The following is a 19,995-nucleotide window of genomic DNA, read 5'->3' on the forward strand; positions in this document are numbered from 1 at the left end:
GAAGTCAGGAAGGCCTGAAGCCTCAGACACTAGCTGTGTGACCATAGGTGAATCCCTTATCCCAGTTTCCTCATTTGTAAAATGAGCTGAAAAAGGAAATGTAAATCACTCCAGCATCTTTACCAAGAAAACCCCAAATGGAGCCATGAAAAGTTAGCCAAGACTGAAAAATGACTGAACAAGAGTGTTTCGCTGAGGTCCAGGCAAAGATAGGATACACTAATGGGACGGCAGTAGGGCCTGCAGCTTGGGTAGATATGGAGATTCCCCGTTCCACAGTGGTTTGGTCACTTGATAATGGATTCTTTGACCTCTGACCATGAAACAAAACTATAAAAATGGCTTTCTATTTCAACAGTAGCAGAGTTAGGGAAAAGAGGATAGAGGCTCCTCATGGGCGATGTCAGATACACTGTCAGCTGTGGAAAAGGCACAAATAACCAAGTAACCCTGCACAGAGGACTGGAAACCCTGGACTTTGGTTTGGTTTTGTGTTGTAGCGAGGCTCATGAAACACATTCAGTCCTTACCATCACCCTTCTTGTCATAACTGAAGAAAGATGGCACGCTGTCTTTCCAGTGAAGTACCCTTGGCTCTGACCAGCCACTGGCCTGTAACTGACTCGGGAACGAAGTTCTCTCTGTCTCTGTCTCTCTCTTTTATGCCTTCTTTCTCTCTCTTTCTTCTCCCTCCTCTTTTCTTCCCTCTCTGTCCTCTCTCTATTTCTGTCTTTCTCTGTGATGTCAATCAAAAATTTATTAATTGTATAATGTGTGAAGGGTAATGTGCCAGGGCTGATAGTACTAAGGCCTTGACAAAACAATCCATTGTATTCTAACGAGGAGTGTGGCAGGGATATAGATAAATGTAATTCTGGAAGCAGAGAAGGCAAAGATGGAAGTTTCTGAGGAGGGATTAAGGAAGACTTCACAGAGGAAATGGCACCCATCTGAGCCGAGTCTTGAAGAAAGAAGGTTATGAAAGGTAGTGATGAGAGTTCTGGTGCAAATGCACTGAGCCTGGAGGCCATGGACGGCCTCTGAGGGGCAATAAGAAGTCTGACTTCTCTGGAATTTATGAAGTAGGAGTGAATGATTAAAAAAAGCATTAATTAAGCACTTAGCTAGCTAGTTACAAAGATAAAGAAAGACATCCTTTGCCTTCGAGGAGCTCACATTCCAATCCCAAGGTCCTGGTGACAGAGAAGGCTCAGGTTGTCCCAAGATTAAATCGTGGCATGAATTGCATAATCTGTGGGCCCTTAGGGGACAGCCTCAGGTTAGATGACAATGCCCGGGAGCCTAAGGGACAAAGCAGCAAGGCAGATGGCAAGGCCTAAGGGACCGTAGGGCACAGGGGCAGCTCTGGTGGCTCCCCATGTTACCCAATGGATTGTAGTCAGTGACTCACTTCCCAACTGAGTCGCATGTGCAGCTGTATTCACTGGGTAGAGAAGGGAGCGATGTAAGAGAAGGCCAGAAAGAGAGTGGAGCCAGATCATTAAGCCTAAAACATTGAGAATTTGTATTTGAGCTCAGAGAGAACGGCAGCGTGGGACACTGGGAAAAAACTACAGATTCTGGAGAAAGAGAACCTGGGTTCAAGCCTGCCTTCTTTATTTATATTTATGTTACCTCAGGCCTATCATTTGACATGGCTGTATCTCATCTCTTCAATAAAATGAGGAGGATGGACTGTATGACTTCTGAAACCCTCCTCCACTAGTTCTGTGGTCCCATGTTTCCATCCCCCACTGCCCCCCAAGCTCCTGAAGGAAATACAAAGCTAACAGAGAGAACCAGGAGCTTCCATTCTAATGGGACAGATGGCACAGGAAGGCAGAGAAAGCCCCAAAAGGAATGAAGATGTGGAGGATCTGGGGGACCAGCCAGTGAGAGGGAGCGGAAGGGGAGTGACGTGCCAATTTGTGTTATAGCAACAATATTTTGGCAGTTAGCATGCAGGGTGGATGCAGGAGAAAAGAGCCCAGAGGTGGGTAGGTCAGGTGATAGATGGGAGGGGTCTGCAAAGGAAAAAGGAGACAGAGATAGCTGGTGTTTTGGAGACAGAATTGACATGTGTTAGAAACTGATTGCTTTGTACTACAAATTGCATTCATAACCAGTACCAACAATCTATCTCGTAATCATATAGAATAGATCAAATGTCACATATATTTTAACATTTAACATTTTAATTCTGAATTTAAAAAATCATAATATACTCCATCTCCATCTGAAGCTCTTTGTATGTTTATTGAGCTCCCAACCTTCTGGGATTTTTGTTTAGTTTATATGTTGTAGCCAATGTATATGTTATTAGTTTTTGTTTACTTTTTTGTATCACTTTATAAATAAGTCATTTCCTCTTTCCCGTACATTTTCTATATTTGTCACACACATACACACAAACACACACACATATATATGTATGTGTATATATAGTGTTCTGTGTCTGACCTTTTCTCATAAAATAGATCCTTTTAGCAATAATAATTTCTTATAAATTCTCAATGTCAGAATTTTATCTGATATATTTATGACATGTCTTTTCTTTTAGAGATAGTACTTTTTATCATGCCAGATCTATCTTTGTTGAATAAAATCTATTGCTTTTAGTTTCCAATACTTTCTCTTATTTTCTTTGTTAAAATTTTTTTTCTTCTCCAGTTGAGAGAAATGCCTCTTCATTTTCTTCTAGTTTCTTATTGTCATTTTTAAGTATTTAGATCAATTATCTAAAATACAGTTAGAGTTTTTTTTAAGATAAAGGATGTGAGCTATTAACCATCACCCTGCTTTTTGTCATTAGCTATCCAGTTTAACCAGTAGTTTGCTAGATTTTTCTTTTTACCTAATTATTTTTTTAAAAATCTCTTTAAGCCTTCTCTTTTCCTTTTTTTTTTTTTTTTTTTTTTTTTTTTACAAAAAAAGCTTATATTACTCCTGGAAGAAAAGGAAAATCAAAAATAAATAAGAATCTATTTTCTTAACTCTTCACATTTATGAAGGAACAGAAACCTAATGGTTCTTGTTCTGCTGTCAAATCAGAAAGAAAATCAGGACCATTAAGTATTCATGTGAATAATTTCACACATAGTTACTTCTGTTTTAGAGGAAAGCTGGATTAAATTTGATATGCCATAACACCTCCTTTTTCTCACACTAGGGAAATTTTTTTTGGTAACAGTGAATTTTCTGAATTACTGAAGCATTCCCCTTTAAATACAAAATTTTTCGGTGAATTTTCTGGATAGCTGAAGTATTTCCCTTTAAATACCAAAACTTTATTTATTTCTTTTTTGGTAGAAAACTTTTAAATGTAGATTGAGCACATACTTCCCTCCCTAAGAAGAACATTCTGTTTCTAATTTAAAACATTTACTCAATACCATTATTGTTATTAACTTTATTATGAACTCAAGTATCTATACACATGAACATTTCAATCTACAAAGACAGGAAAATCAAAATATTATATGAAACTGAACTTATAATAATATAATATATTATATAATATTATGTGATAATATTATATAATAAAATAATATATGCAATTTTTTAAAAGTGCATATTACATTTGACATGCTATATCCAGCCTGTCCTATTTATCTGTGTCATCTTCTGAACTTTTTCTGCTCTCTAATATAATTTTTTTAATGTTTCATTGATACTTTTATCTTTCTTAGTTTTGTATCACTCAGCTACTCCTCCAACTCTCCCCACAAATAAAAGTCCTCCATTGTAACAAATATAGATAAACAGAGCAAATTCACAGGTTAACTATGTCTGAGATTGATTGCCTGACCCGAACCTTTAGTCAGTCACCTCTCTGTAAGAGGTGGGATCCATGCTTCAATATCAGTTCTTATATTACTGTGATTTGTTATCTGATTGGTCAGTTATTACGTCTTTCAGAGTTGTTTTCCTTTATATTTTCATCATTGTTACTGTATAAATTCTTCCTCTGGTTCTGCTAATTTTACTCTGAAACAGTTCAAACAAGTCTTCCGAGGTTTTCCAAAGCCCATCCCATTCATCATTTCAGTAAAACTTAATACATTCATATTCCAAAATTTGTTCAGCTACCACCTAAGAAATGAGCTGTTTTTTTCCTGTTCTTTGTGGCAATAAAAACTGTTGCTCCAAATATTTTTGTACAAATGAACCCTTTCCCTCTGCTTTTGATCTCTACAGAGTATTTTATAGAATCATTATTATTCATAGAATCATAGCTCTGGAGCTGAATGGAGTACCAAAGGCTTCATCTTACAGGTAGAAAACTGAATCCCAGGGAAATGAAGGGATTGGGTGACTTTGATCAAACTTCCTAGGAGCTAAGATCTCATTTGATGATACCCTCTCTCCCAGTGCAGATCATAGCCCACCTGAGGGGACAACTTCACAAGCCGTTGTTTGGAGTTTATATGTGTGTGTGTGTGTGTGTGTGTGTGTGTGTGTGTGTGTGTGTGTGAGAGAGAGAGAGAGACAGACAGAGACGGAGAGAGAGACAGACACAGAGAGACAGAGACAGAGAGAGAGAGAGAGACAGAGACAGAGAGACAGAGACAGAGAGAGCCCGCAAGAGAGAGGGAAGGAGGGAGAAATCCCTTTGCTGAAGTGCTCTGACGCCTTCTTGTGATATGAAGGTGACCCTGGACTCCTCAGGACCACGTCAGCAGAGCCCAGGCTCTAGGACAGGCTGGGACCTTTGCTAGCTTTGGAGAGAAGCTTGTCACCTTTGTCACTACAAGATGAGCTGTTTTGGATCATTCCAAACAAGAGCCTGTGAAGGTGCCCCCTCGTGGGCTGCGATCCCCGCGGAGTCGGCACAACCAGATGAGGTTTGGACCCGGGAAGTTTTCCAGAAATGGCATCTGTGAGTCCCACAGTGGGCCGCCACTCCCCTCCCCCAGGAGCCTGTCCCCACCCTCTGATTTATTGCTTCAAGCATCTTGTGGGGCTTGGACACCAGATCCCAAGTTAGACCTGCACGAGAAGACGACATCTCGAAGGATCTGAGGGGCTCCCGCTGAAGTGGACTCGAGTCAGCGAGCTTCTGTCCAGCACCTCCTAGGGGCCGGCGCTAAGCCCCAGCCTTGGAACCGCCAGAAGCCAGGTCCTCTCTCAGGAGCCCGCGGCCCAGTGGGGGGACGAGCCTTCGTGTGTGGATTCCATGGTGTGTCTTTCCTGCTCCGGGATGGGCTGCGTTTGGTTTCAAGTTCTCTGCTGTGTGCTAGGTCCCGTCTCAGGGCCCGTCTTGCTGCAGCTTAAAGGGGCAGCGGAATAAAGTGGCTCCTCTGAAGAAGAAGGAGCTGCACCAGGCCCAGACTTGGCTTCACGGTTCATCTGGTCCGGGCGTGTTGACCTCTCCCCTCGGTGATCACTGCGCCCTCTGCAGCGCCCCCTCCCGGGCCGGCCATCAGCCCTCAGGAGCCTCTGCTGGACCTCCCCGACACCTTCCTCCAATTCTTTCCCCTTAGAGGCCCTCTTCCTGTCACCCTTCCCTTTGCTCTGCGCCTGCTCCAGGTGGGGCCTTTGCTCGCTGTGTCTTGGTGATAGACATACATATTCTCAAACGCCCGTCTCCACGTGTCCGCGCTGGCTCCGAGAGGCAGAGATTCTGTTTTTTCTCGCCCTGTGGGTGGCCCGCACTCTGAGAGCCGCGCTCCAAAGCCAGACACTCTCCCAGCGGAGGGTTAGATGGGCCGGAGCAGCCGGAGGTCACCAACAGCACCAGGGGATTCCCAGGCGAGATCCAGCCCCGCCTCCTCCTCCTCCTGCCTCATGGTGGCCCAACTCACTCTGTGTGTCTGAGCTCCTTCAGCGGAGCCGGCGGGAGCCAGTCTGCGGCTCCTCATCTCTGCCCTTAGCACAAGGCCTGGCCTGGTTGGGCAGCAAGGAGGCCCGGATAGATCTAGAGTCGGGAAGACTGAGCAAATCTGGCCTCGGACAGTTACAAGCAGTGTGATCTGGGCAAGTCACTTACCTTCTGCTTGCCTCAGTTTCCTCAGCTGTAAAATGGGATAATCATAGCACCTGTTTTCCAGGGTTGTTATGAGGAGCAGATGAGACAATGTATACAAAGCATTTAACAATAGTTTCTAGAACATAGTAGGCTCTTGATAAATATTAGCTTTTACTATTATTAAATGTTTTCTATTATTATTTACTATTATTAAATATTTCCTGATTTCTCAGGCCCTTGTATGAAGGCAGGTCCTGCTAAAAAAATCAAAATTTTCTTTTTGTATCATAGGAAACCTTCCATACATCCATCGGCCTTACTTAAAAAGATTTGGTGGAGATGAGAAACTAGGCAAATGGGCCAATATTGGTTTCACCTTTAATGGAACTTTCAACTGTTTTTGGTAAAAGTGTTATTCATTTTCTTTTCTGTTCTTCTGAAAATGTCTACTCTTTCAGAGTGAATCTTGACAATTAATACCCAAATGCTTTAAAGATGCATCACTTGCAGCACAGATTCCTTCTGGGTCTATCTATCTCAAGGTCCAAACACCTGCTTTTCCCAGCTTCACGTTGTGAGTTCTAATTGCCCCTACCTCCCATGGTGTGACAGCGTCAAACAAATATGGCAGCTCCATTCTCATCAATAATCAGAATAAAATGAGTATGGAAATGTAAATAGATCCCTTTCGTTTTCATCTGTTGTCCTTTCAGCTTCCTCATTAGTTGGCTGTCACATTAAGCCCTTCACAGGGTTTTTTCCCCCTCCAACTGTGTTTCATGGTTTTGAAAAGTAATTATACCTCATAATCTTCTGTCATCTTCCTGAGTGTTTTGCATGATATTAAAGAAAATGTTCTTAAACACTTTATAAAATGGTTCCAACAAAACCTTTGGTATGTTTGCACAGTTTAATGTCTACTCCATATGCGGAGAATTCTTCCAGTAGCCAGTCTGATCTATTGGGTGAATTATAAGTCACTCCTTCTTGAATACAGGCTCTCGCTCTTTGGTTTTAGTTCTTCGCGATTCGGTTTCTTCTGGCAGTTTCTCCCTATCATAACTCAGTCCTGTGGTCTGGCAATCTGACTGACTTTAGCATTTAGTGAAGATGCATGGAAGGTCTGAAAGAGTAATGAATGATTTAAAGGAATAGATTGGTCCAAACTGCCCCTCTGGGCCACTCACTAAAACAGTTTGTTTCCCTGGTGAGTCCTTAAGAGCCTGACCTGCCACTTTGAAGGTTGAGAAGAAAGGAGAAGGAAATTTTGTTGACTGGAAGTTCTGCAGAGGGATTGGCTCACTTCGGAGTAAGGCATGATGTCATGTGGATGCTGCTTCTATATCTTTCTCAATTAGAGATCCGCTCGCCAACTAGATTGTGAGCTCCTTGAGGTTAGGAACTGTGGTCAGGTTTTTTTCACAACTACCATAACCTCAAGCACAGGGTCCAGTGCCGTGGACATGATCCTGGCAATTCATAATTTGGAAGGGGAGAGTCACACGCACAAATGACTAAAATACAAATCATCATAAGGGTGGAAGAAGCCGTGGAATTGGGAGGCCAGGGAAAGCTTCATTTCAGCTGCATATCTCAGGCAGAGATAAGGGAGGCAAAGACACAGAGATGGAAAAATAATAATACATAAAGGGAACGACCACAAGTCCGGTGTGGTTGGATTGTGGAAGATGTTGTTGAGATTAATGTTAAGGATGACTAGAATTAGAGTTGCCAAGAAGTCTGCCAAGCTGTAGCCAGGCTAAGCAAATTAAATTTTGTTTATTAGTCAGTGAGAAGCCACTGAAGGAGTAACATGATTACGCCTCTGCATAAGCAATATTAGTATGGGATGGACTGAGGGGAGAAGAGCAGTTAAGAAGCTATTGCAGTAGACCAGGAGAAAATAAAGTGGGCCTGTACAAGGCGGTAGCAGTAAGATTGTGAGATGTGAAAATAGAAGTAGGATAATTTCACTATTTACTTCTTGACGAATAAGTGTGAAGTTTCATCTCAATTAACTTCAACAATAGATGCTTTAGAGATGATCAGCTCCCCTTTAATCTTTCTTTTCAAACAAATTAAACTGCTATTAAGCACATCCCTTATTAGCACAGAAAATACAAAGAGAGATATGACACAGACCCTACTGTCAAAGAGGCCCCATTCTAAAGAGGAAAAGACATGTCTATAAATCAAGAGTGAGCAGAGGACGCTCCCAGTGCTGGGAGAAAATCTGAGAACAGTCATCGTTTTCAAAAGTTTGGGGAAAATATTGTGGAGGAAGAGATGATGGCACGAAGCCTTGAAGAAAAGGGCAACTCTCTGCAGAGACAGAGGATAGAAGAGGTGGAAATAAAATTTGAGAGTCTCCTGCATAGAGATAATTTTACTCAGGAGAGTAATTGAGATCCCTAGCGGGAAAAGGCTAGAAAGGGAAAGCCAAGATCAAAACATTGAGGATGGGCAAGAGAAGAAGTTATCATGGGGCAGAAAGATGAACACTTGGAGACTTGGAGAATTCAGTCTTCATCGTAATTACAGATCTGCTTCTCGGGCCACAAGTGTTTACTTGGTTAATGACAGAGTAGGCCCAATCACCGTTCCAGAGTGAGTACTCAGTGAGATATCACTCATTCAACAGGTTACCAAACAGTGGTCTCTGAACTGCCACATTCTGCTGATTTTCCTCAGTTCTCATCCTTCTCCACTGCATTTGGCACTACTCATCACCTGCTTTTCCTAGAAGCTCTCTCCTCCCTGAGTTTTCATGGCACTTTACCTGGTTCTTCATCTTCTGTGGGATCACTCCTCAGTCTCTATTCTGGATCACCATCTCTATCACACCCTCTAGCTGTGGATGTGCACTTCCAAGATTCTTTCTGCTCCATCTTCTCTTCCTCCTTCTCCCTCTTCCTCTCCCTCTCTTTCTCCCTCTCCCTCCCTTTCTCTCTCTCTCTCTCTCTCTCTTCTCTCTCTCTCTCTCTCTCTCTCTCTCTTTCTTCCTCTGTCATCTTCTCTCTCTCTTGTCTCTCTATCTGCCTCTCTATCTCTGTCTCTCAATTTCTGTCTTTGTGTCTGTGTTTCTGTCTGTCTCTGTCTCTGTCTCTGTGTTTCTTTCTTGTCTCTCTCTGTGTCTCTGTGTCTCCCTGTTTCTCTGTATCTTTTTGTTTCTCTCTTGTCTCTCTCTTTCCCTGTCTCTGTCTCTCTCTCTCTGTGTCTCTCTCTTTCTCCCTCCCTGCCTCTCTCTGTCTCTTTATTTCTCTCTTGTCTCTCTGTCTCTGTCTCTCTCTTTTTCTTTTTCTTCCCCTTTCCCTCTCTCTCTTCCTCTCTGTAATTTAATCAGTTGACATGGATTTAATTATCATTTCTATGCAGATGATTCATCCAGCTATATATGTAGCTTCATCACCAACCAACTACCTATTAGATGTTTCATTCAGGATGTTCTGGAGACATTTCCAATTAAATATGTCCAAAATAGCTCATTTTTATCCTGTCACATCTCCCAAACCTTCACTCACCCTGAGCTGCTACCTTCTTCAAAGATAGCAACATTTCCCTAGCTTGCCTAGTTTATAGCCTCAGTGTAATTCACTGAGCCATATAGTTGCCAAACTTGCCATTTCTACCACCACACTTCTTTCTACTCTTTTGCTCTTACCAATAAGGTCTTCATTCCTTGTTGCCTGAATATTTACTGCAGACAGTAATCATGTAAAGCATGCTGCCATCCTTAAAATGGTATCAAGATGCTAAGTGAAATGAGCAGAACCAGGAGATCATTATATACCTCAACAATGATACTGTTTGAGGATGTATTCTGATGGAAGTGGATCTCTTTGATAAAGAGAGCTAATTCAGTTTCAATTGATCAAGGATGGACAGAAGCAGCTACACCCAAAGAAAGAACACTGGGAAACGAATGTGAACTATTTGCATTTTTGTTTTTCTTCCCAGGTTATTTCTACCTTCTGAATCCAATTCTCCCTATGCAACAAGAGAACTGTTCAGTTCTGCAAACATATATTGTATCTAGGATATACTGTAACCTATTCAACATGTAAAGGACTGCTTGCCATTTGGGGACAGGGGTGGAGGGAGGGAGGAGAAAAATCGGAACAGAAGTGAGTGCAAGGGATAATGATGTAAAAAATTACCCTGGCATGGGTTCTGTCGATAAAAAGTTATTTAAAAAAAACTAAAAAAAACAAAAAAATGGTATCAAGAATAAATATGCCTTTCAAGGGAAGGACTCTTCTCATTTGATCTCAGTCCCCAGCTGTTGTACATAGCAGGAATCTAATAAATGCTTATTTAATTAAGTTGGTGTATAGTAAAATTAGGTGCATTTTTTTTCTTTCAAGCAAACACTTAACAATCAAAACTGTCCCAAATTGGATTGAATTGCCTTGGGAGATATTAGGTGGCCCCTCACTAGAGATACTAGAGGATTGGATGCATGACATCTGGGGATGTTATAAAGGGTATTCTTGGTTCAGGCATGAAAGGTCAGACTCTCTGGTCTCTGAGGTCCTTCCTTGCTCTGATTCTGAGAAGAGCTGCCTAGGATACCTCTGTCAATTCAAAGACTCGGGCTTCCGAGGAAGCGTGATGGGGATAATTGCTCATTTTTTGCTGCAGGTGTTCAATCCCTTTGATGTGATTATAGGACATGACATGACATCCCATATATTGAATTCTCTTGTCTCTGACCTGGTGTTGCTTTTATTGCCCTCACCATCCATTCATTGCATGCTATTTTAAAATAAATTTTATTGCTATATTTTGTTTTTATACCACCTACATTTCCTACTAGATCGCTTTCTTACCCTTTCCCAGAGAATCATCTCTTATAAGAATATTCAGTTTTTAAAAGTTCAGAAAAAATAATCAACATATCATAAAAGTCTAATGTTATGTATGTGTTCCATGCCCAGAATTCTCTTCCTTTGCCAAGAATGGAGGGAAGAACATTATATTTCTTCTTTGGGACCAATCGAGGTCATTTTAATTTTGCAGTATTTAGTTTTGTCATTTTATTGTAATTGTCTTTCCATTAGAATTGTTATCATTGTGTAGATTGTTTTCCTGTTTTTGATTACTCAGCTCTGTATCGATTCATTTGTCTTCCTTTCCTATGTCCTTCTGTATTCATCATAGTCATCGTGATTGTCCAAAGTCACACTCATCATCTTTGTCTCCAAATGGTTTTTTCCTCTAACATCCCTACTCCTATAGAGGACATGACCATCCTCTTAATGATAGAGATTTGTAGCCCCAATGTCATCCTTGACTCTTTACTCTTAAATGGGATTTCTCATTGCATCCCATTTAAGAGGAGAAATCCTATTTAAGAGTAAAGAGTCAAGGATGACATTGGGGCTGGTGGACTTTGTTGATAACATATAGAAATGCTAATGATTTATGTGGGTTTATTTTACATGCTGCAACTTTGCTGAAGTTGTTAATTATTTCAAGAAATTTTTTAGTTGATTCAACTCCTCATTCTTAGCCCACATATCCAATCTGTTGGCAAATCTTATTTATTCTTGATTCACAACATCTCTTGTATGTATGTCCCCTTCGCTTCATTCATATAGTTACCATCTATATTTAGACCCTCTGCCTTCTAAAATTGGTCTCCCTGCCTCTCAAGATCTCTCCCTTTCAGTCTATTCCTCACTAAAAAGAGCTGATTTGCTCTTTTGATTTGATATGACCATGTCATTCTGTGGTACTGACCATGTCAGTACACTCTAGTATCTCCCTATTCCTTTAAGAATAAATTATGAATCCCTCTTCCAATCTTTTTAGTCTTCCCTGGTCTAGTCCTTCCAGACACTCTAAAATCCAACTACACTGGACTCTGGAAGGCTCCTTGTAATGGCAGTCCATATCTATATGAACGCTTTACATTGATGGCAAAGTCAAGGAACCATAGACATGGAATTATGTAATTTTGTAAACACATAAAGATATGTAAAGTCAGAGTCAGTCAGCAGAAGCAACTGGTTCAGTACGGTTTGTTCTATGGTATAATCATGTGTGTTAATCTCCCCATTTAGACTGTGAGCTCCTTTGAAGGCATAGGTCATATCCTTTATATCAAGGATTTTTAGCCTGGGGCCCATGAACTTAAAAAATATATATGTAAAATATATATAAGCATTTTATTATTGCTAAATTGTTATTAGTTAAAACCAATTAAGTATTTATTTCATTATTATTAAATATATTTCATTACTCTATTTCAAAATAATTGCATTCCTTTTATAATCCTATGCATTTCATTTAGTGTTTTTAAAAACATTATTCTGAGAAGGGACCAGTGGGCTCATAGAGCAGACAATCCGCCAAAGCAAGGGGATGTAGGTAGGAGGCCCAGGACGTAGAAGAGGTTAAGAACCCTTATATTATACTAGAGTCAGCCTTGGAATTGGGAAGTTCTGGATTCAAATCCTGCTTCTGACCCACTTGGCCTGTCTGAGCCAGACTCATCATTTAGCCTCTCAATCCCCCAGACAACTCTAAGTCTTGAAGCCTGGAAGTTGCTGAGTAATTGGTAAAGGGATTTTCCCTGTTGGGAGTTGCCCATACCAATGAAATCACAAGCCTGGGAGAAGAAATCCCACAGTGGGCCGACAGTCCAGTGATACTGTGGGGACCAGGAAATATTCATGGCCTGACATGAAAGCTTATTTCCACGGGCACTGAAATGACTCCCTGAAGACCTGGTGGTTTTACAAAGTATGTATTGCCCTTTGTGGGATACTTCTTGCCCCATTTTTTCCATTAAATCATTGTGTGTATGTGTCCTTTATGGGTAGGGGTGCACCTACTAATTTTGTAGAGTTGGTTTTTTTCCCTCTACCAGTTCTTAGGCATCTTCTTTTTTTTTTTTTTTTTTTATCAATTTTTATGAAATTCTATCTTTAAAAAGACCTTGTAAGTTAATGATTAGAAGGACATAGGCCAAATCAAAATGTCATTACCTCTTAACAGAACATGACTTTGGCATGAGTTTCCCTGTAGGAGGATGGGATGAAGCTCTTGTTAGCGGCCTCTGTATGTTCCCTGTGCTGGATGCTCTCTCTCTTAGAACTTTTCTCTGCCCTTTCAGCTCTTCTTTCACACAGGTGATCCCCCAACTCTCCAGTTTTCTACTTAGATTACTAAGAAACTTGATACAGTTCCAGCTCCTCTGTCAATGGGAAGGGGAGTCATTGTATTAGCCAGTGGCAGGCCGGAAGCCTTGAATTAGCTTCTGTTAATTCTGCTAAGCCCGCATTGAACCTTCTAATTGGTTCTGACTTTTCTACCTTAGGTAATGATTACCCGAAGAAATATATCTTCAGAAATCTAGCCGAAGGAAGGGAATCTGCTGTTTGACATTTGCAGCAGAATAACCTGGAGTTATCATTAGCAACCTTATCTATCCAGCCTTGATTCGCTGGATAAAATGTAAATGTCAACACATTTTGTACAGATGTTTTCATTTGTTATGTTTTCCCTGTTTCTAGAAGTATGAGATTGCCAACAGCTTCAGTCCCTCATTTCATTTTTTTGACAGGCCATATGATTTCATCAGTGTATGGAGCTTCTGGGAGAAAGGTTTCTATCTCGACAACTAGGAGTCTTAATGGAGGTTCCCGGAACACTGAGAGGTTAAGTGACTTGTCTAGAATCACCAGTCAGTATGTGTTCAACCCAGAAGTTCCAATTTGTTGGTCTCAGAACCCCAAAGGGCTTTTGTTTCTGTGGGTTGTGTCTGTCAACAATTACCACATTAGAAATTAAAATGGATACATTTTAATTCATTTTATTTTTCATGAATTTTTCATTTTCATTCATTTTTCATCATTATTTATTCATTTTAAAAAGAATAATACTAAACCCATTCTATAGTAACACAAAGTAATAAAATATATTTTCCAAAACAAAAAAATTTCGTGTCATTGCAAATCTCTTTAGCTTATGGCTTCACAGAAGGCAGTTAGATTCTCACATCTGTTCTGCATTCAGTCTGTTGAGATATGCTGTTTTGATTGAAGTATTTGAAGAAAATCTGGCCTCACACAGATATGTGGTTGGAAAAGAGAAGGGATTATAGCAGGTAAATAACAGCTTAGTATGAAAATAGCTTTGACCAAGAGAACCTTTTGAGAACCATCATGTTTTCAGAGCCCTTCCAGTCTGATCACTGTGTTGCCTATCAGTAGGCCTTTTCAAAAACAACCCACAGCCGACTGGTTCGGAGCCTTCTTTCTCCATAACTTGGTAACTAGCTATTTTACCTTGGGTTTTTAATGCTTCAAACATTTATCCTGTTCTGTTGTTTTCAGGGTAGAGAGATCGACAGACCAAGTCATCAAACCAGTCAACGTGGCAGCACTATCAAAATGGGTTGGAAAGATACCCCCCGATGTCTTACAGGACATGGCGGTGATTGCTCCCATGCTTGCCAAGCTCGGCTATGACCCACACGCCAATCCACCTAGTTATGGAAAACCTGACCCCAAAATTCTTGAAAACACAAGAAGGGTAAGTGAGACCTGAAGAGTTTTCTCAGACGTTCTGTCGTGATGTGAGCTTTGGAATTTCTTCTTCTGTTTTGTTCTATAAAACTTAAGCTCATCTTGACTAGAAAATTACATTTGTAGAATGACATATTACAGGAGAGCTCTCATTTCACTTGGAGGATAATCCTGCTGGCTTGCTGAACCCTTAAGAACTTTCCCAAGTGCCTGCCTTCCATCACTCCATGGCTGCCTCTTGTCAGAAATCTGGAGGGGCCGTGTGCCCTCAGAAGTTTACTAAAGAAAGAACCTGGCGTGACCTTTGCCCAGCTTTCAGCAGGGGGGCTCACGCTGAAGGCAATGCGGTTAGTGTCATGTCTGATGATCCTTGCTTTGTATAAACACCTGGCATGTGAGTGACAGCGTGCTGCCTTAATTTCAACAAGCTACTTAGCTTATTGTTCATCTCCTTAGCTGAAACAAGATTTCCTAGTAGGCAACGACTTGGTGGTTGAGGGATAAAAAAAGCAACACTCATATCAACACCTGGAGAGAGAGGGAGGCTAATAAACTGAAATCCCAGTCCCCTTTCTCTAAGTCTTTCCAAAAAAGTACTTTATCTTTTTCTAGGTAGCCAGGTGGTACAGTAGTTAGAGGGCTGGGCCTAGAGTTGAATAGACTTGAGTTCAAATGCAGGCTCAGACTCTAATTGTGTGTGACCTGGGGAAGGCACCGAACCTGTTTGCCTCAGTTTCCTCATATGTAATAACTATATATATATATATATATGTACATATATATATATATATATATATCCTCATATATTGATAACAATAGCACCTACCTCCCCAGGGTGGTTGTGAGAATCAAAAGAGGTGATATTTATAAAGTGCTTTGCACAGTGCCTGGCACATAGTAGACACTATATAAATATTGGCTACCATTAGCTCCCATTACAAATGTCAGCTACCAGTAGTTAGCTGCCATGTTCTACTTTAGGAAAGAGACGGTGGTTCCCAGGGATGAGCGGTGAGTGTGATTTAGCTGTTCACCCCAGAGGTTGATTTTAATTTAGATCCATTTTTGGGGGGTGATAGAATTTCAAATGAAAAAAAAAAAAAAACTAAACATATCAGTCTAGGTGTACTGAAGTTCTGCTTGATTAGGATATTCTGCTTGATTAAGACATGCTCTGTCTTCCCATGGCATATTGGAAATGAAATCCATGTTTCCTCCTGAGAAAGACTCTTGGTGTTGACATTATGCTTTCTCTCTTCTGCATATTAGTGTGTTACCTTTCTCCCCATTCTCGTTTCTCTTTGTTCCCCTTCCTTTTTAACCAGCAAATACATTTATATTCTGAGAGGTTAATACTAGGGCTTGGCTGTGCTGCCTTTTCCAGACTTGTGCTGATTTTGCTTTCTCACGAAATCCGTAGGACTGACGGGGACGTTCCAAATCCTTTTTTCTCTTTCATGCCATCTCTTTTGTAATAGAGGAAGACCTCCCATTCCGCCTCTTCCATGTACCTGAGCCAGCCCTGGTCTGCCAGTGGGAGAGGGTGAATGGATGGCGGGGAAAGACCCAGTATGCTAATTTATTGCCACCGTCTAGTCCCTAAGCCTTGTGAATGTCAGGAAAATTGGTAATTTGTAGTTCTCTCCTTTGCACAATAACCAAGTTAGCATTTTGTAAACCTAGATTCATATGCAAATGGTATTTTGAGGTTCCCCACGCAGTCAACATTTCATTTCTCCTACATTCCCCTGGACAAAGTAGAGCAAGCCCCAGTGTTCTTGGCTTCCTTGGGAACAAGCCTGTGGTCTGACTCCATGTGATGGTGGCATTTGTTCCAGTCGTGCCTTGTGGCTTTGGAAAGGACTTCAGAATGCAGCAGAATAGGGCAAACATGGCCGGACATGACAGATATGTCATAAAATATTCCAGGGAAAGAAACAAGAAGCAGTGTGTGAACTGTCCTCCCAGTCTCGGAGGCCTGTGTGCTGGCGAGCTCTTTCTTGTCCCTGGGTGGGGTTTCCTTGGCTCTCCCGAGTCCGAGCTCCCCTTATTAAGGGACCTGGGAGACACCCCCAGCAGTCGCTGCAAGGATGCACACGGCCACATGCGAAGGCGAGATAGCCGAGGAGTGCAGCCCTCGGACGGGGCCGAAGGAGCCGTTCTGGTCCTTTGTGGGGGGAGGGACGTGCCGTGCCCCAAGACTCGGGGGCAGCAGGCTGTAAGACCAGCTCTTTGCATGATGAGCCTGGAAGCGCAGCCGTCTGAGTCAGCGCATTGTTTTTGAAAACCTCGGCTGCCTTGGACCGGAGCTCACTAATTGGAATATACCACCATGCGCTTTGTGGCTGCCCTGTCTTCCCATGGCATATTGGAAATGAAATCCATGTTTTCTCCTGAGGATTCTAGAATCTTACAGTTGTGGTCCATTAGAAATAAACAGCCCTCACATCCAGCAATTGGAAAATATCCCCACATTCTGCTTATTGCTTAATCATTATACCCTTCTACAAGATCGTGACAGCAGTAGTTACTGCCATTAAACATGACTCATGTCTTTGTTGGATGTATTGAAAATGTGGTGAGTCTTGGATTAACCCCTCATTTTCTCAAGGTTTGTTGGTTTTCAAGAGCTTTCAGATTCACCCACTTTGAGGAGAAGAGGATATGAACCATTCCCTGAATTGTGAACTCTTTCCCAGGTGCACTAAGCAAGGGCAAAGAGCAGTTTACAAAGAACACATAGTGGTTGTTTCAGGAACATGGGCCCCACTGGCTGTGGGAGTCTCAGGGTTTAACTCTGCCCAGGATGTTCTGGCTGAAAGCACGGACCCATCGGAAGACTCCCGAACAATAGGATGCGCTTGTTTTTTACAGAGATGGAATCGGTGGGAAATTAGCGAGTGGAGAAGCTGCCCATTTCTTGGTAAATCTTACCTCCTCTCTTTGACATCAGCCCGCCGGGTCTTTGGTGACTCACAACGGCTGACTTCCACTCATTTGGCAGATGTGTGCTGAGGGGACAGCACCGTTCTAGCACTGGAGATGTTTCAGAGAAGTGGAAGGAACAGCTTCCCTCTTACTCCAGGGAATTCAGCTTGGTCGAGGACCATAAAACACACAAGAGAACTTAACAAATCATAAAGGGAAAGCATGTGATTGAATTATTGGACTTGATTCTTCTTTTGTAAGTCAAGGAAGTTTCAAGCACAGAAGTAGTATTATCAGGGCAGACCTACGTTCACGCCAAGACCCTCTTGCCAACAGAGGCTCCGGAAGATGCGTTTGCTGTCGGGTTAACATTAACTTCTCAAGCATTCACCTTTCTTTGGTTTCAGCCTGGGTCCAGGAATGGATGGGTCTGGGGAACTGCCATAGTGTAACCCCACACACACACACCATTGTGGGGCTCTAAGTCTTGGAGACAAGTTCTACAGCTAAGGATGTGAAAAAGGTGGAATTTAAACTCAAGCCGGCCAGCCTTCTGTCCACGATGGCAGTTGGCTGGCTCTTCCAGACTCCTTACAGGGTATCTCAAAAGTCTTAGCACAGTTTCAGACTTTATTAACTTTAGTAACTTAACACTACATCAAGGCTTTGGGGGGCACTTGGTACATCACAGCTTCTATCTGGAGCTGCTATTAAGGCTTACTCTTTCTTAAATTTGGCCAGATGCTTAAATGTAGTTTATGTAAATTATCCTACTATATCCTATTATGTCAATTTTCTACCATTAATGTCGAGTTCATAGGATTGTAGAGCCTGTGAGGGGGCCTTAGAAAGCCTTCCATTCAGTCTCTTCATTTTACAGAGAAGGAAGTGGAGGCTGTAAGAGGTTACTGACTTGCCCAGAGCCCCCAGGAAATCGCAAACCAGTTTCTGTGATTCAAGGACCCCTGAAGCTCAGCGTGCCCTGGAGGGCTTACCAACTGGGCCCTCTGTCCTTATATTTCAGGCTTTGGTAGACAAATGGATGCTGCTTTTTAATAGATTTCCATCATTTCCTTCCTCTACTCCCATTAGATTCAAGGAAACATAACTGCTGTTGTCCCTTGTGTAGGCCCAGGGGGTCTCTCACCCTTCTGATTCAGGCGATCCTAGCAGCAGAAAGGCCAGTTGCAGCAGGTATTCAGCTCCATCATCATTATCCTACAGCATGCTAATTCTATACAGGATCTTTTTTAGGGCAAGCAAGTGGTGGATGTGGCTGGATTCTGGTTTGGCAGTTCAAAGAAAGAGAATCTCTTTAGTCGAATTTGTGAGTCACTCTTTCTATTCATTCCAACAGGATCTCAGAGGCCCTGATAAGTGAGCATCATGACACCCCAAGTGGATTTAGCCCAATGTGGTTCTTTATCTTACTCAAAGAGGCTGCTTTAAAGGGACCAACTGATCTCAGGTTCCTTTACAAATATATTTAATATATTTATTTATATTTAATATATTTAAAAGATAGCTTTTTCAAAAACACTCTGTTGTGTAAATAAAGTGACTACTAAGTCCTGGGACAAGTTTATTTATTCTAAGATTCAGGATACCATGGAGGCATCAGTGTAGTCCTTCTGCTAGGTGCAAAATGGAGAAGACATTCATGGGTTTATTTAGTTTAGATCCTTGCCCGGAAGCTGTGATTTAATCCTAGACAGTCTTTGCTTTCATTTAACTTCAGCAAACACCATTAGTCAGTTCTTGGCTTCTCTATTAGTGTAGGTCACTTGGGCTCTGGTGGATGAAAACTGAAAATTGCTAAATGATTATAGAATAAAACCCACCACTGTGGTGAAGTCCATGAGTGTGCATGAGCCATGCCTTCACAGAGGGCCAGTGCCACTTTAAGGGGCAGTATCAGCAGGGCCAGTTCTTGGTTTACAAAATCAGTAGGAATTCGTATGACTGGGCTTTTTTATTTTATTTTATTTTATTTTTGCAGAAATATGGGCTAGAATAGCAGGCAGAGCTGTGTATAAGGTTTTCTGAACAATTATTTAATGATTATGAGATGTTAGCAGATGGAGAGGATGAATTTATCCAAATGCCCCAGTCCCATTTCATCTTTAGGGCGAGAAAGGAAGTTTCCTTGGTAGTTTGGGTCTCTGCTGTTTATCTTGCATCAGCAGTGTGTGTGTGTGTGCTGGAGCAAGCCCCACTGCATGGTGCCCCATCTATAAAAGTATCCCTAGGATTTTCTTTGGTACCTGCTCAGAATGGAATGAATTAAAGAACAAGGTCTTATTTTCTCATTTTGCTTCTTTTGGCTTCCTTTTATTGAAGGAAGAACATTCTCTGTGGAGATTCTGACTGGAGATTTTGGAACAGAAGAGATGTGGAAAAATACTGAAATTGGAAGTGCCCCCCCCCAGCATTTTTATTGGTGGATCTTGCATGGTGAACTTGGCCAACAATTCCCTCTTTTGAGGGTCTAAATTTTATTGGCAGCAACAAGGGAGAAAATGATGAAAGTGTCCTGTGTTAATGCTTCCAGGCCTAAATTTATCA

General features: G+C 41.7%; 1 protein-coding gene across 3 annotated transcripts in view; it reads left to right on the forward strand.

The window, feature by feature from the left end:
• The window catches only part of TPST1 (tyrosylprotein sulfotransferase 1), a 117,409-nt gene that overhangs the window by 64,941 nt on the left and 32,473 nt on the right, over window positions 1-19,995 (forward strand). For all 3 annotated transcript variants that reach the window (XM_051992035.1, XM_051992033.1, XM_051992034.1), the window contains one exon: window positions 14,311-14,509. In XM_051992035.1, the coding sequence (XP_051847995.1) occupies window positions 14,311-14,509 (199 nt within the window). The remainder of the gene's footprint in view (window positions 1-14,310; window positions 14,510-19,995) is intronic.

The sequence above is a fragment of the Antechinus flavipes genome, chromosome 4 (genome assembly GCF_016432865.1).
Source record: "Antechinus flavipes isolate AdamAnt ecotype Samford, QLD, Australia chromosome 4, AdamAnt_v2, whole genome shotgun sequence".
NCBI lineage: Eukaryota > Metazoa > Chordata > Mammalia > Dasyuromorphia > Dasyuridae > Antechinus > Antechinus flavipes.